Here is a 24,146-nt window from a genome sequence, read left to right as displayed (position 1 = left end):
ACGCAGGGGGTCCCTGGACCGGGCAGGAGGTCGCCCCTCCGAGGCCGAGTCGGAGCGCCGCGCCGCGCCCCGCCCCGCCCCGCCCGTGGGGAGCTGTCGGGAGCGGCGGCGGCGCTCCGAGCGGCTCGGGCAAGACTTTCAACGGCGTTCTCTGGGAAGCGAGAGGCGGGGAGGGAGAGAGGGGGAGGCGCGGAGGCGGCTTCTCCGGCGGGGGAGGGCTTGGCCCCGCCCCGCCCCGCCCCGGCCGCCGTCGCTGCTGCCGCTGCTAGGCGAGGCGCGAGAGCCGGGGCGCAGCGCGACGCCCTTCGGAGGCGCAGCCCGAGCGGGCGGGAGGAGGGCGGAGGCAGCGCGGCCAGCCCGGAGGGGGCGGCTCCCCCCCTAAAAGCGCCGCCGAGCGGAGCCAGCCACCAGCCGGGCGCCGAGCGAAGCCGCCCGCCCGCCCGCCCGGCCGAGGGAGCTGCAGCCGCTGCCCGCCCCGCGATGCGGCTGCCCCGAACTCCGGCGAGCCCCTCTCGGATTAGCCGCCGTCGCCCCCGCCCGCTGTGAGCGCCGCTCCGGGACCGGCCGCGCCGCCTCGGCGGCTCCAAGATGCTCCGCCAAGGTGAGTGCGCAGAGCCCGCGCCCAGGGACTGGCCGACGGGCTCCGCGGGAGTCGACAAACTTTGCCCGGCCGGGGCTGCTGGACGGAGCGGGGGAGGCGCCACCTGGCAAACTTTCTGGCCCCTGCGGGGAAAGAGGCGGGGGGTCAGCGGCTGCCCCGGGCGGACTGGCGGCGGAGGGGCGGGGCGCGCCCGGTCTCCCGAGCCGCTTTGTGCCGGAGCGCGTGGCGTCCCCAGGGCTGTGCAGGCGCCGAGCAGCGCCGACGGAGCGGGAGTGTGGCTTCCCGGAGCCCCGGGCGGGGGCGGCGCCGGCGCCTCCGTCCTGCTCCATTCCCCCCTCCCCCCCGCCACCGACTGGGAGCCAAGGGCGGCGGTGATGTCATGCCCGGGGCGGCGCGGCGCGGCGCCGCCTCGAAGGTGCCGGAGCGGAGCCGCAGCTTCGCCCGGGAACCGGGGGGGGCGGTCGAGGCTTGAACGGTCAGTAGCGCGGGACCGGAGTTGCCGCCGCCGCGCCGCGTGCGCCCACTTGGGCTTGGGTGGCGCTGCAGGGAAGCGCTTCGCCGACGGGAGGGGAGGCAGCCGGAGCGCGGAGGGCAGCCCCTCCGGCCGCCCTGGAACTTCGGCTCGGCTCCGCGCCGGAGCGCCTCTCGCGGGGCGCGGGGCGGGGCACTTCCTGGACGTTGCGCACACGCGCCTTTCTCCGCCCGCGAGCGTGGCCGGCCGAGGGTCTCCGACGTGGGGGGAGGTGTGCGCGAAGCAGGGGGTTCTGCCTGCCCCTTCTGGGTGTGCCCGGCTGCAAGCCCGCTGCTGCGCTCCCCTCCCAGCAAAGGAGAAGGGGAGCGCCCGCCGTGCCCAAAGGCGTCGAGGGCCTGGCGACTTTGCCCCACCAGCTCCCCGGACCTGGCGCGCGCCTGGGGTTTGGCTCTGGGCCTCTGCTCCCCCCGCCCCAGGGCGGCGGCGGCGGCGGCGTGTGCGCGGGTCAGCGCTGCCGTCCCTGGAGGTAGCTGTCGGGCCGGGGTCTGATCTTCCGCTTCGAGGCTCCGCGGGGCTTCTGCTGCAGGCGTCGGTGGTCTCTGCCGGGCGGGGCGGGGCGGGGCGGGGGTCTCTCAGGCCGGTGTGGGCGGAGCGGGGCTTTCTCCGCCGACTGCCTGCTCTTTGGGGCTGGGAGAGGGGGGTTCTTCCTCTGAGGGATTCCTGAGCGAAGTGGGCATGTTTCTCCTTGGCCAGCGCGCCTGTGCGCGCGATCACCGCGAATCTTTCGGTGGCAGCGAGAGGCGAAGGGGGAGGTTTGTGCTGGAGGAGGATCAAAGGAAGGGAGGCCCTGGAAGATAGGCCAAGGCGGCGGGCAGATCCCGAGCTTGCAGCAGTTGTCGTCGGCACGCGCTGCCAAAGGGCCCCCTGGAAGCCAGCCCCCCCCAGTGGTCTTCTGACCCGTTTCCAGAGCTTAATCCGGGCCGAAGCAACTGCCTTGCTTGCCTGGCTAGCTTCTTCTGCCTGGGGCTGAGCTCAGCCCCAGAACCTATTTTGAACATCCGAGTATGTGACATGGTCCTCTGAGCATACCTAGAGCACCTTTCCATTCCCATTAACTCAGGCCCCCAGATACCTCTGGGTTTGGGGGTCTCCTGGGTTGTCTTGAGCTCACCTGTTCCACTCCCCCCATTTGGGAATGGAGCCCTCTGGGGTGGGGGGGCTGCAGCATTTCAGGGTGCAACACCCCCCTCCCAAGATGAGATGCAAATCACAAGGCCCCAAAAGTTTTTTGGCCTCGTTAAGCAAGGCGAGGCGTTTGTTAAGTGGCACCCTGATGAATTATTGAAGGTCTTGCAGCTGTCTTTCATTAGAATTTATCTCTACATCACCCACAAAAATCAGCCCACCACACGCCCTCCAAAGTCAATGCCTGGCCTGAATAATGCGGCGGGCTGCGCGTGGAAGGCCGCCCGGCCGCGAGTGGCGAGAGCTCGGCTGTCCTGCTCACCTCCCAGCAGCCTGCCAGATCTGCAGCTTGCAACACCAGGCCTCCCCTCCTCCCTTGCAGGGCCGCCTGCATGGGCGCCTTCTGCTCTCACCGGGGCCCCCAGCCTGGATCAGTAGCCAGAGGAGGCTCTGGAGACCCCGGAGGAAGGGCAGCACCTGCCAAAAATCATTTGGGATGATGAAAGGGCATCCCGAACCAGAGGCCGGGGCCGCGGGTGGCCTTGCTGTGAGGCACGTGCTCCTCCCTCCCCCCAGCCCGAGGGGCGCAGCCTCAGGCCCAGTGGGGCACGCCTGGCTCTCCAGGGCCCACGGCCATGCGCCCTTCCCTCAGCCCCGCCCTTGTTACCGTGTGCACTGGTTTCCCAGCTGTTGTGCAGTGTCCCCCCCCATTCTTGAAGGTGACATGCCTCTCTTACGGCCAAGTTCTTGGCAGGAAGAGCTCTAAGCTAAAATATGGGGGCGTTTTGGCCCCACCCACCCTGGGGCCCCTGAGCGCTTCTCGAAGTGGAATCCAGCCCTTGGGCCAACAGAAGTTCTGCTCCCCTGTTAAGTCCAGCCCAGCCCAGGTTGCTCTGAGCCCGCTGGAGCATCCCCAGTGCTGGAAGCAGCTCAGGACGCTGGCGGGCTGTGCTGAGCTCTGCGTGGGCCGTGGGACAGTCCTGGTGGTGCCCTCTGCAGCACCCGCCTCCATCAGGGCCAGCTGGCGGGTCTCCCTGAGAGGGCTGCAGCCAGAGTGGCACAGCCTGACGCCTAGAGATCCAGCCCAAATGATTTCAAGCCTAGCTGGGATGTATAGAAATGTAACAGATAAATAAGAATAAATAGTTTGAATCTCTCCCTCTAAAAAGCAAACAAGGAAACACAACATAAACAGCCAGCAGGCATAGTCCTGGGCTTGCAAGTGGTAGGATCACAGAGTCTGGAGATCAGCACCATTCAGCCTGCCAGGGCAGGATTATCCCTGCTGACAGCCCCCCTCACCCAGCATGCAATCTGGATCATATTGTGTGAGACAGGGCCTATAGACCAGTGGCAGAGCGCCTGCGTTGCATGCGGCAGGTCCCAGGTTTGACTCCTGGAAGCATCTCCAGATAGGGCAAGGAAAGGCCCTGCCTGAAACCCTGGAGAGCTGTTGCTGCCAGTCAGTGTCAGCAGTACTGGGCTAGATGGAACAAGGGGTTGACTCCTTGTCCCATGTTCCTGAAAAGGAGGGGCAAACCTGGGACATGCGTTCAAGGCCTTTGTTGAGCAAATAGTTCCAGATGACTCGAGCAAGTGAGCCAAGTTGAATGTAGCGGGGAGTGGGGAGGATGTCCTTTAGCCACTTTGACTGGGGCAGTGGTGGGCATGGACACACACACACACACACTCCTCTTGAGTTCCAGCATGACAGACTGCCGCTCCTGTGCAGTTCCTGAACTAGGGCATAGGTAGTTAGTGGGCTGTGCGGCCAGCCCCAGCCCCTGCAATTCTTTTATCTGAGCCCCTCCCCACCCCCAGCAACCCCATCACATTTTTAATCGGGCTGCAGTTAAAAGTGTGCCGGCCATGTCTTGCTTGCAAGGAGAAAAGGTAGTTTTCAGAAAGCTGGCTGAGATGGAGGGATTGCGCACGTTCATAAGAATGGCCCTTCTGGGCCAAGAAAAGGCCCATCTGGCGCCACCTTCCCCAACCTGGGGACCTGCAGATGGATTGGACTGCAAGTCCCATCCTCCCCAGTGGCATGGCCAGCAGGAAAGCTGCTCTAGTTGGGAGAAGCCCGTGTCTGGCACAAAGATGGATTCTTGGCCAAGATCCTTGAGATGATGGAGGAAAACACACAGGCAGAAGAGTCTGGGCCAGAGATTTGGATCTGGGGCTGCCTGTAGCCTGGCCCAAGCTGGGGTCTGTATTTCTGGCACAGGCATCAACGGCTCTTGGACACCAGCACAATGGTTTGCCTTTGCACAAATCTGTGGTTCGATCTCCTTGGGATGCTGTCTAGATGCTGTCTATTGTTCTGGTCGATGCATTCCAGAAAGGACATTGTAGAGCTGGAAAAGGTGCAGGAAAGGTCAGCCAGGATGATCCAGGGGCTGGAGCAAGTCCCCTGTGAGGAAAGGTGACAACGCCTGGGGCTGCCTGGCTTGGAGAAAAGGCAAGTGAGGGGAGATGTGATACAGGGGCACAAAATTATGCCTCGAGTGGAGAGGGAGATATTTTTCTCACTCTCCCATAATACTGGTACCCAACAGATCATCCCATGAAACCGGGTGGTGGGACATTCAGGATGGATAAAAGGCAGGTTTTTGTCACACGTGCAACACGACACTATGGAAGTTGCCACCACACGACGTGGTGCTGGCTGCAAACATGGATGGCTTTAAACGGATTGGATGACTTTGTGGAGGAGTGGAGGGCTATTAGCGGCTACTAGTCCTGATGGCTAGGTGCTCCCTCCAGGGTCAGAGGCAAAGGTGCTGGGGAACATGGGCAGGAGAGTGCTGCTGTTGCACCCATGACCTGCTTCTGGGCATCTGTTTGGCCACTGGGGGACGAGCGAGGCTGTGGCTTTCATGTCCTGACTCTCTCCAAGCCCCTCAGGTTATCCCATCTGTAAAATGGGCATTGCAGTGGTGTCCTGCCCTAGGTAGGGTATGAACCATGAGCAAACACAATTAATGCTGCCTAGAGGGTGCTGGAAATTAAGTGTTTAAACAGCTAACAAATTAGTGGGGGATATTATTCATGAGTGTCTTAAATATGTAAGTTGAAAACCTGTGATGGGAATATAGGAGGTACCTAAGTGGGTGAAGATGAAGGACCGCTTCACTTTTTTCCTCCTCCTCCTCCATCAGTGTCATCACCACCACCATCCTCCTCCCCCCACTCTTTGATTTCTCATCTCATCCCATTCACTATGAGCACTGAGAGAGACCTTTCTGCATATCCCCCCACCATCAGGGGCACAGTTAGTGGGCATGAGGCCTGCTCTGTGGTGGCCCCAGAATGTGGAACACCCTGCCCGGGGAGATTGGTCTGCACCCTTCCTTTAATGGCCTCCTGCTGCCATCTGAAGGCCTTTTGGATTTAGGCCTCTGTTTGCTCATCTTTCTCCCTCTATGGCACTTTAGTCTGTTCCCTGTTGGTTTTTTGGGAGGTGGCTAGGATGATGTTTTGATTGATTTTTATTATGATTGTGCATGAGATTTAAGTTGCTTTGAGTGCTCCATTTGGCCTGGGAAGCACACTGGGGTAGACATTTCAAAATAAATATATAAATCTCTAGTGAAGAATCTGGACCCTGCGGGCTCACAGCTGAATCTGTGACCCGGCTTTCGGGGAAAGATGATGTGATCTGGAAGCATTTTTTGTGGGATGGCAGATCACTGATGATGCAGTTCATGCATGAGCCAGCCCTAAGGCAAAGAAGGGTCCCCCTCCCAAGTGCCGGTCCCCCCTGCTCCATTGATGCAACTGTGCATGCCAGAGTGATCCTGGCTCATTGGCTGGCAGGATTCAGTTTGGGGGGCTTTGGGGGGCTTCCTCAGACAGTCTTACCAACGCCCAGCTGGATAGTTGCAAGGACTTCAGGGTGGCTGCAGCAAACAGACGGGGTCCTAGCAGGATGGATGAGGGGGTGCATGTGTGAGAAATTGGGGAGCAGCCACAGGGCACATTGCTTAACCCCCCACCCGCCCCATTCAGCTTATATTTCCGGTGCCTCGAATGGGACCTTGGGCAAACACCCAGGACTCAAGCACCTGGCTTTTTCCTGGGTTTTGTCCCCCCACCTCTTTAAAGTGGATTGTAGGCGCTTGAAATAATCCCCCTGCACACACACACGCAAGCCCAAAGGAAAGCTAGTTAGCCACTGCCTCTAATCCAGATTAAGGGGTTTGGAAATCAAGAGCAAGTTCTGAGTTAAAGAGATGTCCGTGAGATGTGTAATCCTGTTCACATGGTGAGTTCATCCAGATTAGTGCCCTCGTGCAGAGAGGGGCCTCTTCTGTCAGGTGGCGAAGCCTCGTTTGTAAGCCTTGAGGGGGTGGGGGTGCCTTCTCCAGCCCCCTTGGAGGGACCAGCCGTGGTGTCTGGGTGCGGAAAGCCAGCGGAGGGAGGGAGGGAGGGCTGGAGGATTGGAGGAGCTCCACCCAGGAGCAGCCCTGGGAGCCGAGCCTCGAGAAGGTTGCTTCAAGGTCAAGGAAGCCGGCAAGGGTGTGGGCAAGAGCTGGGGAGACCCAGGAGCCCAGGCCAAGGCCCCAGCAGGCCGCCTCAGCTGCCCTCTGGCCCCACTAGGAGTTGAATGCCCCAGCTGGGCAGCAGAACGAAATGGACTAAGTTCAAGTTCCTCAGCTAATGCATGGAAGGGAGCCCCGGGGGGGGGGGATAAGGAGCAAGAGGTTTGGGGGGGTCTTGAACATCTTATACACACACACACACACACACACACACACACACACATCGTTACTAAGCTCTTCCCCTCCCACTGCCCTGGAAGTCATGGAGGGTTTGCCCTGGTGGGGCAGGCTGTAGGTGCTGTGTTTAAAACTAGCCTGCAGCGTCTGGCTGCTCAAGGCAGGCTTCCCAGGCCTGGGGCTGGGAGGGGAGCTTCGGGGGGGGGGGCTACAGACACCAATTAGCTTCTGAAGGGGGTGGGCTCCCTGCCTTGGGAGACTTTCCTCCAAAAGGTGCTGGCTTGGGTGCTGAGCAAAAGGCCCTCTGCATATGCTCAGGAGCACTCTCATTCTTACATCGAATGTTCCAGGGCCTGGTGCTGGAAACAGATTCTGGGGCCCGCAGAAGCTCCTGTCCTGCTGCGTTTTCCGCAGGTTGGGGAATTGGTTGAGGATTGGGCCGGGCCTGTTTGGGAACAGAGGCCGATCCTCACAAATTGGAGCAAGGCATACGGGCGCATATTGAGACCCCACCGCCATAAATTCTCCCTGGCTTCCTATTTATTGACCGCATTTGAATTGCAGCGACGGTGCCTGTTAGTGAGAAGAACCTGAGAGCAAACCCATCCCATTTTCTTTCTGACCCCAAGGAGCTTAAAGTGCCCATAAGGAAAAAGGCTTCCTCTGCCTGGAAAGGGTGATTTATGGGCTGAGAGGGAGGCAAGATGGAGAAGTGGGAGAGCGCTCGGCAAGGGGAGGGCGGCCAGGAGGTGGCAAGGGCCGGAGAGAGAGCCACGGGAGGGGGGCTGAAGGCACCAGGCCAGCCTCCCCCGGCTGGGGGAGACAGGGCAGATGGCTCCCGAATCCACAGGAGCCAGATGCGGCTGCTCCAGGCGGGAATGCAGGGTGGCTCTCCCTGGCCCTTGCTGAGGGCAGGCTGCAAAGGGACGAGGGAAATTGCAGGAGGGGAAATGGATGGTGACACCCGGAAGAGTTTGCAGGCCAGCATAAGAGCCAAGCAACATTTTAGAAAGATCGTGCCGCGGAAGGGGCGCAGACCCCCGTGCTGGTTGAACGACAGGAACACCGGAAACCGCCACCTTCCGAGTCCGGCCACACTTGGTCCCTCTGGCTCAGTGTTGTCGACACAGACTGGCAGCAGCGGCTCTCCAGGGTTTCTGGCAGGATTCTTTCCTAGCCCTACCTGGAGAGGCCGGGGGTCGGACCGGGGACTTTCTGAATGCAAGGCACTGAGCTACGGTCCCACCTGGGGCTGAGAGCCAGGCCCATGAGAAGGGAAGGCGAGGGATCAAACCCAGCCCAAAGCCTTCTGGCACCATACTGACTTTCAGATTTGCAGTGGCATGAGCTTTCCTGGACTAGAGCACACGCCATCAGATTTGGAAGCTTGGGAACACGGGGAACAGCCTTCTGCAGAGCCAGACCCCAGGTCCGTCTGGCCCAGTGTTGTCAGCACTGACTGGCAGCAGCGGCTCTCCGGGGTCCCAGGCTGGAGTTTTTCCAGCCCTGCTTGGAGGTGCTGCTGGGGATTGGCCCAGGGGCCTTCTGCACGCCAAGCGGGACAAAGCCCCCTCCTTGCAAGTGCCCTCTGCAAGGTCTCGTGCTAGCCACCAGCCCCGGTAGCTTTAGGGAGCAATTAGACCCAGCCCTGGAGGAAAAGGCTCTCAGTGGCTGCCGGTTGTCCTGGCCAAATGCTACCACCAGGATCAGCGGCACTGGAGAGACGTGAGTGGGACAGACAAGCTGCTCCCGTGCCCCCGTCCAGCTGTGGGCTTCCCTTTGGAGCAGCTGCTTGGGCCCAGTTAAAACAGAATGCTGGCCGAGATGGGCCGCCTCTGCTCTGCTCTGCTCTGCTCCGCTCCAGCTTTCGGGCGCTCCGGGGGGTCTTCCAGACAGCTTACAGGCAGCCCTGCCGGGATCTCCGTCCGACAAGAACTTGCCCCCCTTTGCGCCCCGGGGCCAAGGGCGCGATTGCCCTGCCCTCAGAGGGGGCTGCTCCGCTGTGGGGGGAGCCACTTGTGGACAGGGGCGGAGGACAAAAGTGTGGCCGCCAAGCAATACCCAAGCAGCCCAGGAGGGAGAATTTTTGCAGAGTGCGGCTTCCCCATGGGATGGTGGCGATTTCCCTTCCATGCAACTCGTAAAAGCACTGCTGGGACCCTCTTGGGGCCCTGGGACATCTCTGGCCTTGTTTTCCCTGTCTGGACTACAGGGTCATAATCCTGCCAGATACATCCAGCCGTTAAGCCCCGCACCCCATTCCCTAAGGTCATGCAATGCTTCCTTCTTTCTGTCATCTGATCAGCTGGGGAGAGGAGCAGGGCTTGGACTGTGGTGGCCCCCCAAGTCAGTGCCCAAGCATAATTTATCTGGGCCTGGTACAACCTTCTAACACAGCCACCCTGCCACCCAAAAGGCCTTGTCTGTTCTGAAAAACAGGGAATTCAGCTGTGTCCTGTAGCCTCTTTTAGCTCCCTCTGTGTAATGTCCTTATGTTTCTGCCTCCCCAGTTGGTACTTTTGGCTAGTGATGGTAACGGCACACACTCGTCTACTCAGTTCATGGGACGCGTATGGCCAGTGCCCTGTAGGCGCTGTTTGTGGGATCTAGTGCTCGTTCTTCTTTGAACTCTGGAGGCCTGACTCAGCCACTCCCATTGTGTGTGTGGGGGGAGGCTGTGACCCCCGTCCAGCCGCAGTGACAGCCTCCCTGGATTGGCTCCTCCTGCCTTTAACACTTGAGAAAGCGTTGCACAGAGGGATGGCTCTCTCTGCCTCTCCAACTACAAACATTTCCTTGTGCAATCACTCTCTCTCTGTTCTATAACTTAAGGCAGAAACTCACTATTCTACATAATTGCTTTTCGGTTTCTAACATTGCTTCTCATTTGGCTCCAGCACATCTCGCAAGATCTGGATACCCCATGAGATACAGGGAAAGGGCTGTGGCTCAGTGGGAGAGCCCCTGCTTTGCAAGCAGAAGGTCCCGGGTTCAATTCCCAGCAGCATCTCCAGGTAGGGCTGGGAAGAAGCCTGCCTGAAACTCTGGAGAGCTGCTGCTGCCAGTCAGTGCTGACAAGATGGAGGTACACGGACTGGGGGCAGGGTGGCTGACTCAGTCTAAGGCAGCTTCTGATGTTCCTACATTTGCAGAAATACCCTCCTGCAGCTGAGATTGGTGGGAGTTGCTGTCCAAGACATCTGGATGAGCACCTGGTGTGGGAAGGCTGCCCGTGAGCATGTTCTACAACTTAGCCTCAGTTTATCCCACATGGAAACGGGTTTGCAGTCTGAGCCAGGCTTCCTGGCCCCCCGGTAAAGCCATGTTCCCCCACTCCACCTGGCCTGGCCAAACCTTGTGGAACGCTCTCCCCGCTTGGAGATTTGTTCTGCTCCCTCTGTCCCCAAACTCCAGCGCGAAGCCAAGCTCTTTATTTTTACTCCCAGAGTGGCAATTATAGCATTATTTAAGTGCTGTTTCTCTGATGCTGGATTTGAATGATCGCTTTGTATGTTGTTCTTTATACTAGTTTTGTTTGGCAATTTTATTGTTTCTATATTTAGTGTATCTTATTGTGGATGGTTTGTTTTGGGGGTTTTTGTAAGCTGCTTTGAGTAATTCACTTAGAAAAGTGACTAATACGCTAGTAGTAAATTACAGATAAATAGCAAGCAGAAAGGTGTATTTTGGGGTCCCACACACCCTTCCCAGGGAAAAGCCTCTACCTGTGGAGAATGGTCTTTCCCACCCTTGTCCGCCTGGGGTCTTTTGAACGGGAGATACCGGGTCTTGAACCTGGGACCTTCTGCATGCAAAGCAGGGCTCTACCCACTGAGCTTTGCTCCCCACCCACCCCATGGTCTTCAAACTGGTGGCATTATTACACGGATCAGTGGAGAGAATGGACTGGCCTGGGCCGGAAGAATTTTATGAAGTGAATCAAGTGCAGAAGAGCATTGGTAGGTTTTGTTTGTAACCAGCTCTGGAATTTTATGGGCCTCCTAGCCTTTTACAGGCTCACTTTATCTTGGGCTATTTGAGGTTTTATTTTGAATCTCCTGCCTGCTGGAGTCATCGTTACTGGGCCAATGGTCTGACACAGCCAAAGGGAGCTTCAAGTATCCAGACTAGTACTGGTGGCCACTGGGATGAATTTGGCCCCTAACTGGACATCTTGCTCCAAGCAGTTGAGAGGCTGGGAGGGCAGGGGAAGAGATGGGGGGTAGAAGGGGGGATTTGTCCCCACTGTTGGTCGACAGGTGAATTTAGGGCCACGAGTTGGTTCATGCCAAAGAGCTTTAATGCAAGATGTGCCACACTGTTCAAAAACCAACTCGGAGGGATGTGCTTGTGCACCAGGTCCAAAGGCTGCTAAGGTGTGGGGTTTGCCAGCCCCAGGGATAATAATGCTGACATGCAGGGAAGCAGCAGAGACGGGAGGCAGGCGGATGGAGGGTCTGGGTGGGTTGTGGAGGAACGAGGATCTGGAAGCAGCAGCAGAAAAAGCGGAGAAGGAGCCCAGATCAAGGCTCAAGCACCTGGGGGTCTTTGGAGATGAGCAGCAGGGGCCTTGGGGAGGTCCGTCCGCAGGGCTGTGGCCTGTGTCTCTTCAAACGTGCCAGGAGTTCAGAAGAACTCTTCCCTGGGCCCCTGGGGGAGGGGGGCTGCTCAGGGGCGGTGTTTCATGCTGTACTCTCGGTTGCCAACAAGCCAGAAGCAGGAGGCTTCGTGGGCAAGGAGAGGCCTGTGCCGCCGCAAGCATGCTGGGGCCCCAGGCGCAGTACGCCTGCATGGGGCTGCCCGGGTGGCTTGAAAGAGATGTGGTGGGGATCTCCTGCCTGGGCACATCAGGCACCGCAGTAGGCGCACGATCAGCTCTGGCCGTCAGCTCCATTCCCTGCGACACTGGAATGCGGCCTCCCACAGCAGCCACGGTTCCAGAAAAGCAGTCGCATCCATCCATGGCAGCAAGAAGCCACCATGAGCCCCTACAGTTATGGAAGCAACCACGTTTTCCTGGAGGTGTGACGTTTTCCTGTGCAATACGATACCGCAGTGGGCAAGCCAGGAGGTATTTCTTAATTTCTGGACTGTTTGTTTTTGAACTGTTCGGCATGTAGCAGCCAGTGGCTTTAGCTATAGCCATTGACTCTGCTTTGTTCAGGGTACTTTGAATGTCGGACTTGTTTGGTTAGCCTCAAATGCTCACCTTACATGTTGGAATGGGAAATGTAAGTATGGAACTGCCAGTTATCATATTTTGTTCTGTAAAGCTTGTGATGGAAAATAAAAATACTACTTGGAGACAAATGATGCCAGCGGACTTTGGGCTGCCCAGAACTGCGATTCTGGCTTGAAGGTGGGGGGCAATGGTTGTTGTGGGGTGGGGCGGTGGCTCAGGGGCACAGGCCCTGTGTTCATGCAGACGGTCCCTGGTTTAGTCCCGGCATCTCAAGACTCCTGCCTGAAACCCCGGGGTGGCGTTGCCAGGCGGTGCTGACCGTACTGGGCTAGATTGGCCAAGGGTCTGAAGGCCCCAAGAAGGCTGCCCCCTCACCGCCCTGCTTTGCACATCGCTCCATATTTGGGGTGCGCGGCAAACTCCCCTGCTGGACTAGGGCAGGAGACGCATTTTGTAGATGAAGAGGAGCGCTTCCTCGGAGTCTGCCGCCCAGCCCTAGCAGCACGGATCTCCTCCCCCTCCCACAAGCGTCTTGCCTGCCAGCACCCCACCTTGCTCGCCTGCCTGCTCTGGTGGCTGATGCCCAGTAATGAGCCTCCCTGCTTGGCTGGCTTCACTCTGGTGTGAATTTAGCACCAATCCAATTTGCTGACAGCGGCAACAAACCACGGGGGCAGAAAACCTCAGGTGTCGTGGGGGGGCAGGGACTACCCTATCACGAGGGGCCCTGAGCAGGAAAGCCCCCGGGGGCAAGGGGCAGAGAGAAGGGCTGCAGGCCCAAGGCGACGCCATGCAGCCGGGGCTCTTGCCTGGCCTGAGGCAGGGAGGGGCCTGTGCTGCCGTTCCGGGGAGGCTGCAGGGCGGGGCGCTGCGTGCCGGAAGCTCCTTACGTGTGGAGTCCACACCCAGCCCAGCGTGGTCAACGCCGCCTGGCAGGAGTGGCTGTCCAGGGCTTCGGGCGGATTCCTTCCCAGCCCTGCCCGGAGAAGCCGGGATGGAACCTGGGCCTCTCGTGTGCCAAGAGGGCCTCTGCCGCTCGGCTGCAGCCCTGGCTTGGGCACCTGAGCAGGCCGGATGTCGGTCTGCAGACCAAGGTGGCGGCTGCCAGACCACCTGCACAGGGGATTCCTCCTCCTCTCTCAAGCAGGGCCGGTGGCCTGGAAAGCCGTGTCCCCCCAGGGGACCTCCAGGTGCCTCTCTTAGCAACCGCCAGGCCCCCTGCCCTCCGAACTTGCATTTTGTTTCCTCAGATTTTTCACTTCTTATTTTTTGGGGTGGGGGCAGGGCTGCTGGAAGGGAAGGGATGCCTTCCGGTGCCGTCTTCCTTTGGGTTCCCAAGAGGGGGTCCGCGTGCTGGAGCTCGGACCTCACCTCAGCCTTGGGCTCAGGCCCTTGGGCAAGTGACATTCCCTTTTCTCTCACCACTTTGCCTCCTAGGAAAGGAATGATCTGTGAATGGCCATGCCCCACCCTGGCAGCCATTTTATGGATGGACAAGTCTCCTGTGGCAGCCATTTTGTGAGAGTCCCCACAACACTCAGCACTCCAGATGTGCCCACCGACCCAAAAAGGGTTTCACCTTTAGGACAGAACCTGCCCACCCCAAAAAGCACGGTGGGATGGGCAGGCCTTGCTATCCTTAGCGGGCTGTTCCCTCCAGGCCATATGGCCGCAGAGGCTGGCAGTCAGGATCCGACAAAGGGGGCCCTGTTCTCCATGGTGCTCATGGCCCACCAGATGACGGCCCCCTCATCTCTGGAGGATGAGTCCAGTGGAAGCACCACGCCTCCCCCATCCGCCCCTCCCATGAGCGCCGGATGACTCCCTCCTGAGTGGCTGGCACTGGGCACGAAGGGCTGTGTCGTTATTGGGGCTGGGGGGGTAAAGCGAGCGGGCCCCCCTGGTGCGGCTCTCATTCTCCTCACGCTCCTTAAAGGAATCTGAATGGCTCCCCAAAGAACAGAGAAGGTGTCACCAACCCAGATGTGTTGGACTGCAGCTCCCATCATTCTCAGCCAGCATGTCTGCCGTGAATAATGGGAGCGCAGTCCAACAGGCAGGTGCCATGGGGGATTTGGGGAATCGCCGGCGTGCTTGCCTACCTAGGCTGTACTGCTTGCGTTTGATGGCCACTTGGCCTCCATTGTTTACACCCCCCCCCCACGTCCATCTTTCTGCCAGCTGGGGATTACTCTTCAGGCATCAGGAGAAGTGGACTCTAGTCCACGAAAGCTTTTGCCACGATCGATCCGCTAGTCCTTAGGGTGTTGGTTTTGCTGCAATGGCTGCGCACAGCTGCCACCCCCACCTGCGCAAACTGGGGGCCACCTATGCCTTTCTTGACTCGGCGGCGGCCTCCCCTCCCCTTTCCTGCTGGTTGCAGCTGTCCAGAGGGGCAGGAGGGGTCCAGGAGGCCTCTGAAGCCCTGATGGACTCCAGAGCATCTTTGCTAACACACCCAGACAATGATAATTGCAACAGAAATCCTAAAACGAAAATAGCGTCCCCACACCTTTGGCTGCACGGGCCAGGGCTTGCGGGCGCTCTCTATTTTTTAAATAATTGAGGGTAATAAATATGTATCCCTTTCTCCCTCTTTCCACCCTCTGCAGTGTGTCAGCTCCCCGCATTTCTCCTCTGATCAGGCGGCAGCTTCCTTGAGTGAAAAAAAAACCCTTTAAGCAAAAAGGATTAAAGCTGGAAAGTAGGTCTCTTGCTTGAGACTTCACCGTGCCCCTTCCTGCAAGGAGCCGCCCTCTTAGGACGGGAAAAGAGCAGTGCGGGAGGCGAGACCAGGCTGTGGGGCGCAGGGAAGAAGGCGGCTCACAGTGCCTCTTTCTGCACAACACTGCTGTGTGCGCGTGCGTGCGTGCGCGCATGTGCGTGCGTGCATGTGTGCGTGCACGCACGAATGGAGGGGGGCACAGGAACAAAGAGTCGCTGTCAGTCACTCCCCCCCCAAACTGCCTTCTATACCAGTTTGCATGCAGTGCTACTGGGCACCTGCCTCTCCACTGGGGGCCAGGGGCCACTTATGAATTGCCGAAAAAAGAGGGAATGCATCACACACACAAAAGAGGGCACACGCTTGCATGCATACATGTGCAGATTCATATGTGTAGATACACTTTTAGAAATGCACTAGAACTAGAGTAGGGAACTGGCCCGCTTCGCCCGAGTGGCCGGAGCCTCCTGTGAGCCAACCCGCCCTGCCTGCTGCCCCTCCTGGTGCCGGGGCAGCCCCCGGGCCTCTTTCTCTCTAAACCAGAATTGGACCAGGCAGTCCTCTGGAAAAGAGATGCGTGGTCACCCTCCTGTCCATCCCCAGAACTGAGGCACCACAATTCAGACTGGAGGTTCCTTCCAGGGCACAGGATTTGGGGAGCTCCCACCGCAGGCGCCCCATTTTAGACACCAGGCCAGGCCAGGCCTGCTCTTCCAGAGAAGCCCTTCTGCTCCAGTGCCTTTGGGTAAAGAGAAGCGACATCCCAGGCTAGTGGGGGTGGGCTAGGCTGCCCCCCCCCCCCCGCTGGCTTTCTTTGGCCTTTCTCTTCCTTTGCTGTGCAGGCACTTGCCCGGGGCGGAAGGGTGGAGGAGGAAATAGTCCATGACTGCTACAAGTCAGGATGGTTCTATGGGGACATCGTCGTGTTTTGCAGACCTCTGCCAGGGAGTCACAAGGGCAGGACGGAGAGGGCCCTGCCCTCCCACTTCTGGGCCTCGAAAGGCATCTGGTTGGCTATTGTGGCACGCAGGGTGCTGTGGCTGGATGGCACCTGGGTCCGATTCTGCGCTGCAGCTCTTCGGGAAATGCTGCTGACGAGCCGAAGGGATTTCTCCGCGGTGGCACCTGCTTGGCAGAAGTCACTCCTGGGGGGGGGCCTCCCCGGCTCCCCCCCCCCCGGTGAGAACGGGTTGTTGTTTTTCCGGCTGAGGTGGGTGGCACTTCTGCAGCCTAGCCTGCTGCTGTTCGGATCAAGCCGGCCCTTCTGCGTTCAAGGTCGCTTTTGGGTTTAAATTTTTTCTGACGGGTTGTTGTTCTTGGCTTTGTCTTGCGGTATTGTACAGGACGTCCAGTGCCATTTGCCAGAGAGTGGCTCATACATCAGTGCAGAAGTAGCCAATTTTTGGGTCGGTGCACTAGTGCCTCCAGAAGGCTTGGGCGTGGGATGAGACGCACGCTGCGGCGCGCCAAAGGGCAGGTGGACGGCAGCGCTGGTGTGGTCTTATTCATCACATTTCTGTACCACCCAGCTGCCGAAGCTCTCCGGGCGGCTCTTTCCAGCTGCAGCAGGCTCCCGGGAGCAGCAGGGCTCTGGTGTCCCGCGCTCACTTTTCTGCACAGGCTGTGTTGCCCCGGCTCCGCTCCGTTCTGCTAAGGCTGGCGGCTGTGCCCTCCACAGCAAGTGACATTTGCAGGAGAACAGGCTCGCTCTCAGCTGTGCCAGGTCTCCACCTGGCATCGATGGATCTGCCCAGACACATCAGCAGTCCTGGGTGCCGCCGCCCTGGCCAGGCCTCGCTCCCCTCGCCTGTCGCCAGGCACCAAGCCGTCTGCTTGCCCGCCCCAGAAACGGGTTCCGTGTCTCCCTGGAGAGGCCGGCAGCAGATCAGCCCCGCGATCAAATCGGAGCGAGCGTGTCGGAGAGGGGAGCTGGCTATTTATAGCCCCGCTTCCTTTGCCCAGCCCAGCTCCACTTTCAGTTGAACCAGCCTTGCCCACAGAACCTTGCCCGTTGTCTTTGGCCTGACTGCCACCCCTTTATTCTGGATTAGTTAACCTGGAATGCAAGTGTTTCTTGGCTGGATATCCCACCTCTCACCTTGGATCCCTTGCATCTGATGGGGGCACAAGGGGAGGGATGTAGCCCAGTGGCAGAGCCCCTGCTTGGCATGCAGAAGTCCCCGGTTCAATCCCTGGCAGCATCTCCAGGCAGGGCTAGGGAAGACTCCTGCCTGGAACCCTGGACAGCTGCTGTTGCCAGTCAGTGACTGGGCTAGATGGACCCAGGGTCTGGATCAAGATAAGGCAGCTTCCAACGTTCCTGTGAAGTAGCTGATGATGTCCACCCACCAAGAATGCTCTTTAAGGTGCCACAAGACCCTTTGTTGTCTTGGGTGCAATGAAGTGGGTAAGTTTAGGCTGGAGAAGGCTTGGGGGGCATGATTGCCCTCTTCAAATACCCAAAGGGCTGTCATTAGAAAGGAGACAAAGACCTGTTCTATGCTGCCGTCCCAGTGGGACAGACTAGATCTGGTGGGCTTCACTTACAGGTGGGAAGATTTCAGCTGGACACTGGACCAGTTTGACAGTGGAGCCAGTGCCCTGGGGTTAGGGGGTTGGGTCTCCCTTGCTGGAGCTCTTTGGACAGAGAGGTTGGCAGCCATCCATTGCCGATACTCTAGCTCAGGGACGAGGAGCATCTGGCCCTCCAGGTGTTGGACTGCAACTCCCATCAGCCCTAGCCAGTGTAGCCAGTGGTGAGGGCTGGTGGGACCTTGCTGGTGTCTTTGAAACTTGACCGGGCAGAATAGAGGCAAGGGTGCCCTGATCGCGGTGCAGAGTGTCGAGAGGTCATCCGTTTGCGCCAAGCGATCTTGACATGTGACCCAGGGAGGGCTGCAGCTCTCAGTTGATGTCTTCCACCCTGCCCAAGAAAAACCCAACACTATGAGGGCTCTGAAAAAGCGCAGCGTGAGCCCCAGGACCCATTCCTGTGCTGTGGCTTCTGGGGAGAAGGGGTGAGGAGAGTGCGCTCGTGAGGGGGTGCAGCAGGAGGGGAGGGGAGGGGAGGCTGTGCGGGAGGCGCCCCCCCGGAGCCAGGGACGGGCCGAAGAGTGGAGGCAGAGCCCAAGACCCCCAGGGCAGGTGCAGGAGGGCCTCAGCCCCCACGCCCCCAGCTGCACATCTGGGCCTGGCTCACCTGCCTTGGCTGGCCCATGGCCCTCACCTTGCCTGCGCTCGGAGTCGGCGCTGATTGATAGAGCAGGGAAGCAACAGAACAAAACAAGGTGAATATTTCATGGGATCCAGGGAGTGTTCCTGCCCCCCCCCCGCCTGCTTCCCCCAGCAGCCGCTTGCAGCAGCTCCTCTGCCAAAGAGACAGGATCCAGCTTTCCCCAGAGGGGCCGGCCCGCTTGGCCTGCACAGAGGCTTCCTCTGCCCCCAGGAGTGGCCGCCCCTGCCCTTCCCAGCCCCCAGGAGCCCCTACCTGCCCTTCTCTTCCTCCTGCTTCCCTTGCGTCCCCAGTCACGCCTTCCCCTCCCTGCCCGCTGAGCTCCTTGCCCGGCATTTACCCTCCGTGCAGCGAGCCATGCTGGGGCCAGAGCTGAGCCATGCAAATGGCCTCTCGTGCTCCAGGGACTCTTCCTCCAGCTAAAAGCGGCAGCAGCAGCAGCAAGTGAGGCGATGCAGCTCCGACCTTCCGGTGCCACTGCCATTAACTGAAGCACAGAATGAGCTCTGCTGCAAGGAGGAGATGCTCTCAGGGCAGGTCAGCAACTGGATCATGCACACAGCCTGCCCGCCCTTCTCCACCCTGCCTGGGCCAACGCCCAGGATGTCCCTGCACCCTCTGGCAGGATCCTGCCCTCCCACTCCTCTCTGCCCCGTAAGGGGGCTGCACCCAACACAGCCTTGGATACCCATGCTGCTGGGGTGGGGAAAAGGCAGTGTTGAAACAGACCAGTCCTTGGCCTTCAGAGGTCTCGCACGAATGCTTCTGCAGGCTTGAGCCCGCCCTGGTTTTTATACCACAGGTCTCCACACCGACCTCTGTTCCTCGGCCGTAGCAGCCATGCACGCACACATACTGTCAGAATAGACACAGTAGCAAGACTCGTAGCCCCAGCAGGGAGGGATGTTGCCTTCAGGGCCTGCATCTGAGCCTGCCGTTTGTCCCGTGCTGTGTTCCCTCGAGGCTCCCAGGGGAAGCTGGTAATGTCTGATGGCACGATGGAAGCAGGACCTTGGATAGCCCCAAGAGAGTCCTGGTGCCTGGAACTCTGTCCTGCCACAGTAGGAGGGTGTTGTCTCAGCAGGGAGCTGAAGCCTCATGTAAGCAGACAAGACCTGTCATGTGGTCAGCTCCGCCCTTCTTGGAGGAGCTGACTAGGTGGTTAAAGGGCCTTTCTCTGATTCTATGGACAAAGACTTCTGCAAGGCTGGGGAGACGGAAGTCCTGCTCGTGACTCATCCTGTGAGGCAGAGGAAGACGTCAGGGTTGTATCCTCTGGTTGGGAGGGCCCTGAATACGCCCTAACTGTCCTGCCCTTTAGGAATTTGCCTGTGCCTTGTCCTCATCCAAATCCTCCCTGGCACACTGGAAGATCCGAGGGCTGGGGGTCATGATGCTTGAGGGGCATCTGGTTGGCCAATGTGGGAAATGGTTGGCAAGATGGGCCACTTTTGTCAGATCCTGCTTCAGGCTTCTCCTGATATCTGTGCTGTCAGTATCATGGGGTGGGGGTGGCAGGGAGGGAAGAGGCTTGCCTTGAGGTGTGAATGTTACTGGCCTCCCTCTTTATGAAGGGACCGAACGGATGGTTTATGGGTTCTGCCCTGCATTTTCCAGCATGGCTTCTGGGATTTTTCGCAAGCCACATAATAGGTGAGGTGAAGCCAAGTGTCATGGTGGGACAGGTAAGGAGCAAGCTGGCTGGGGGTGCTGGACTGGTGAGCATGCTGCATGGGGTGGGGGAAGCGGAGATCTCCGCTATGGAGGAAACTCAGCCAGGGCTTGGAGCAGGATGCTTTCAAAGACTTCCTGGCCAATGAGGAGTAAACGTCATCTAGCCAATCGGGGCCTTTGGGGTGGGGAGTCCACTGTTCTAGGTCTGCAGGTCCACATTTGACCCCCGGAGGCAGGGTGGTTGGCCACCAATCACTACTTCGCACTGAGATTGGTTCAAGTCCGGCTGCTCCCCGTCACGGAACTCAAGGTGTCCATGGCTGCTTCCAGTGTGGCTGTAGGTTCTGAGACCCTGAGCAGGAGCCCAGAGGGCATGACAGATGTGTGGGGGACCATATCTACCTGTGCAGATGTCCCTTTTGTCTGTGGAGCTTTTCTCCTACGGCTGTAATTCATCTGCTCTTTCTGTAGTCCTCTGGCTCAGAGCCAGGCCCTCTGTTGCCTCCCTGTCAGCTCCTGCCCTGTGTGCCGCCTGTGCGGGGGCCTGAGGGGCCTGGTGGAAATGGGGGGTGGGGGGCAGTCCCTCTGGAGAACCTGGATCAGTGGGTGTGGCCTCTGGGGTCCCTGTTTGGGGTCTCCAGGTTAGGAGGCTGCCCTTGGCCCAGGGGCGCTCTACGTCTGAGTTCAGCACAGCTTGTGCCGCTGGTGTTCCTGATCCATCTGATTTCTTCCTCCTGCTCGTAGAATCCTGGCTGCTGCTTGGGGTCAGGGTGTGATCCCAGGCATGGACTTCCCTTCTCGGCCATGGCAGGAGTTTGCCGGCAACTTTAAACAGGCCCTGGGGGTGCCATTTCTGCAGAAGTGCAGCTGGTACCTTGGTCTAGAGGTGAACCCCAGATGGGCTGGCATGGTAGGGAAGGCAGCGGGGGAAAGAGGCAGGTGTTCACATCCATGGCTTAAGAATGGGGTTTGATGGATCCATCTGGGTCTGGCGGTGCTGGAGAACTTGGCTGGGGGAGCTGGCAGAGAAGGGGTCTCCCTCTCTCCCACCCTGCACAAGCATCTCTTGGGATACCAGCAGGTGAGTGCCGGGGAGGTCTGCAGAGATCCTGGGGAAGGGGTTTAGACCCCAAACGTGCATCACAGCTGCAGGCCAGCAGTGTGGCCGTTTTGCGGCTGCATTTGTGTGTGGGGTGTGTGTGCGGAGAACTGTTGGCATGTTTTTTGAAACCATTTCAGATCTGATATCTTCACCAGATTGAGTTTGTAACCAGCTTTATTGTTTAAGCCTGCTGGGATTTCGTCAAAGGCGCCTGCTGTTTACCAAGAGCCATTTCATTGGAGACAACAGCAAACAGGCCTTCATTTCGATCTGATTTCACGTTTCCCTTTTCCTGGGGAATTTAAGTGCTTGTGAAATGGGGGGCTGATGTGGGCTGGGCAACAGGGCCAGACCCGCCCGGCAAGGCTGTCGAGACCCCGGCCAGAGCACTCGGGGCGGCAGCAGCGGCTCCTCTGTCGATGCCTCTCCTTGGCCCAGGTGTGAGCGAGGGGCGTGGAGAGCCGTGAAGGCCCCCGGCCCCTTCTTCAGGGGTCAGGGGGAGCTGGCGAGGGGGGCCCGCTGACCGGCCCAGGGCTGCTTTGGTGCTGGACATGGCTGCTGCCAGGCCCACAGCAGGGATCGCAGGCCGTGCCTGCCAGCTCACTGCCCGGGTGACCTCTTAGCACTCCGTTATATCACACGCAAGGCATGATGTGATGCCAGGCTGGTCTGGCTGTGTGGAAAACCGTAGGGGGAACACCGCTTTGAAAAGGCAAAGCCTTAAAGTGCTTCTCATGCCTGTTCTCTGCAATACTCCCAACAGCCCCATAAGGTAGGCTGGTATGATGACTTACGCCAGGGGCACAGCGCCTCAAGCCTTTGGGCCAAATCTGCCCTCCTGGGTTTCCCAGAAGGCCACGTCCCTTCCCCTGGCCCCGCTCACTTTCCCCCAACCACCAACCATTTGCTGGGTTCCTGGATTTTGTGCACCCCACTCCACCCCGCTCTAAAAGACTGAAACGCCTCACCTAAGGCTTTGTGACTGGCAGGAAGAGCTTTAAGTTAAAACATCCTGGTATTTTTGGCCCTGGCTCTTTTGCCTTCGCTGCCCCAGGCAGAGGAAATCTCACCCTGTAAGCCAGAGTAGCTCAGGGAGATCAAAGGATTGCCACCTGATTTGCAGCGTCTTTACTGAGAAGTGAGCCCCGCTGAATTCTATGGCACTGATACCCAAGAACACGTGCATAGGACTGCAGCCTTAGTAGCAGTGTTGGTTCCACAGAGGCAGCAGCAACAGAGGAAGTGTAGCCCAATGGGTAGAGCCCCTGCCTTGCATGCAGAAGGCCCCTAGCTCAATCCCCGGCATCTCCAGGGAGGAGGATCAGGGAGCAGCTGATGGGAAGGACACTCCCCTTCTCTGCCCAAGACCTGGGCGAGCCACTGCCCATTAGGGTGGCCAGGTGGAAAAGAGGAACGGGCCTAAGAGGGAATTCTGGCACCTACAGAAGGTGTGTGCCCTGGCCGTGGGCTGCTAAGGTTTGGAGGTGCTGAGATAATGATAAGCCAGATCCAGGTTTGCTTACAAGGAGCCTTTATTGAGTACTTACAGCACGCAGGCATGCCCAGTGGTTGGATCAGACAGCTTCTCTGAACCCAGAGCCATGGGGTAAAATGGGTTTTGTACCATACATATCAGCAGTGAGGCAGCATGACAGCAGCAAGCGTTAATTAGCGTTCATCTACAGCTTTCCCAGCATAGGGTAACTGTGCTTGTTCAGAAGGAAACAATCAGAACTTTCTCAGCACAGACAGCTGTAACTCGGCATAAACACAGCCTCACTTCTCAGGCACACCCTAGGCCCTGATAAGATACGAGCGTTCATTAGCATGGAATGTGCTGAGGCCGCGCTATTGACCTTTGACTCATCTCACATGCTCAGAGGCCCACTAGCAAGGAAATTGCACTCATAATGAACCTAAAGAGAGCACTATGGATCTCTAAAACTGCAGGTGACTTGGTTACACTCCTGGGGCCATTACAGGAGGCCATCCTACTGCCAGTCAGAATAGTCAATACTGGGGCAGAAGGAAGCTTCCTGTGAGGCAGCCAAGGTTATCTGGCTCATCTAGTATTTAAAATATAATCTCAGGCCTCTTCATAAAACATAAAAATGATAATGATGGTGATGATATGATGACAATACTGCTGTAGCCAACGGATTTTTTGATTCCACACGACACAGCGACCTATGGAACTCACTGCTGCAGGATGCCAGCAAGTCTGGCAGATCAAGGACTTGCCAAAGCAGGCTGCCTGCAGCTCGAAAGGATCCCCTACAAGCACCAGGCTGGGAAGCTTTGGAGGAGGCAGAGGCAGGAGTTAGTAAGCCCTTGATGAACCACAAAAGAGTAGAGGGCTAATGAAAGGCTTTTTTTGCAGTGGGCTAGCACGGCTGCAGAGATCCCTCCTTCGCACCTGCAAGGCAACTTTCAGGTGGACATCCGGTACCAGGTTGCCAGTGACAGGAGCCAGTGTGGGAGGTGACTGGAGGGGCCCCAGCCAGCCCAGTTCACCCCCGCCCCCCGGGCTGGGGAGAAGTTTGCTGCTTGTTCCCATCAGCTGAGGACCGCCCTTACTTGAGCAGAGGTGTGGTGCCCAGTGGTTAGTGGTGCATTTTGAAGTGCAGGTGCTCATCGTGACAGCCTCCATAGCCACGCTCCCAAGGAGCCATGTGGATCCGGTTCGGGCAATTTTCATAGAATCGTAGAATACTAGGGTTGGAAGGGGCCTACAAGGCCATCGCGTCCAACCCCCTGCTCAATGCAGGAATCCAAGTCAGAGCATCCCTGGCAGAGGGCTGTCCAGCCTCGTCTTGAAGGCCTCCATTGTGGGAGAGCCCACCACCTCCCCAGGTAATTGGTTCCATTGTCGTATTGCTCTTACAGTCAGGAAGTTTTTCCTGATGTTCAGCCAGAATCTGGCTTCCTGTAATTTGAGCCCATTATTCCGTGTCCTGCACTCTGGGATGTTCAAGAAGCGATCCTGGCCTTCTTCTCTGTGACAACCTTTCAAGTACTTGAAGAGTGCTATCATATCTCCCCTCAGTCTTCTCTTCTCCAGGCTAAACATGCCCAGTTCTTTCAGTCTCTCTTCATAGGGCTTTGTTTCCAGGCCCTGATCATCTTTGTTGCCCTCCTCTGAACCCTCTCCAGTTTGTCTGCATCCTTCTTAAAGTGTGGTGCCCAGAACTGGACACAGTACTCCAGATGAGGCCTAACCAGTGCTGAGTAGAGGGGAACTAGTACTTCCCGGGA

The 24,146-nt window shown here is 58.4% G+C and overlaps 1 protein-coding gene across 1 annotated transcript in view; it reads left to right on the top strand.

Moving 5' to 3' along the window:
• Nucleotides 1–267: 267 nt before the first annotated feature.
• RTN4RL1 (reticulon 4 receptor like 1) overlaps nucleotides 268–24,146 on the top strand; it is a 54,370-nt gene continuing 30,491 nt past the window's right edge. Inside the window, exon 1 of the mRNA XM_084822583.1 lies at nucleotides 268–601. Coding sequence (XP_084678709.1) covers nucleotides 589–601 — 13 coding nt within the window. The 5' untranslated portion in view covers nucleotides 268–588. The remainder of the gene's footprint in view (nucleotides 602–24,146) is intronic.

Source organism: Heloderma suspectum, chromosome 16, assembly GCF_057233095.1.
Source record: "Heloderma suspectum isolate Gila_16-S chromosome 16, 16-S_ref, whole genome shotgun sequence".
Taxonomy (NCBI): domain Eukaryota; kingdom Metazoa; phylum Chordata; class Lepidosauria; order Squamata; family Helodermatidae; genus Heloderma; species Heloderma suspectum.
Note: the sequence above shows the minus strand (reverse complement) of the source record. Positions and strands in the feature narration are given on the sequence as shown.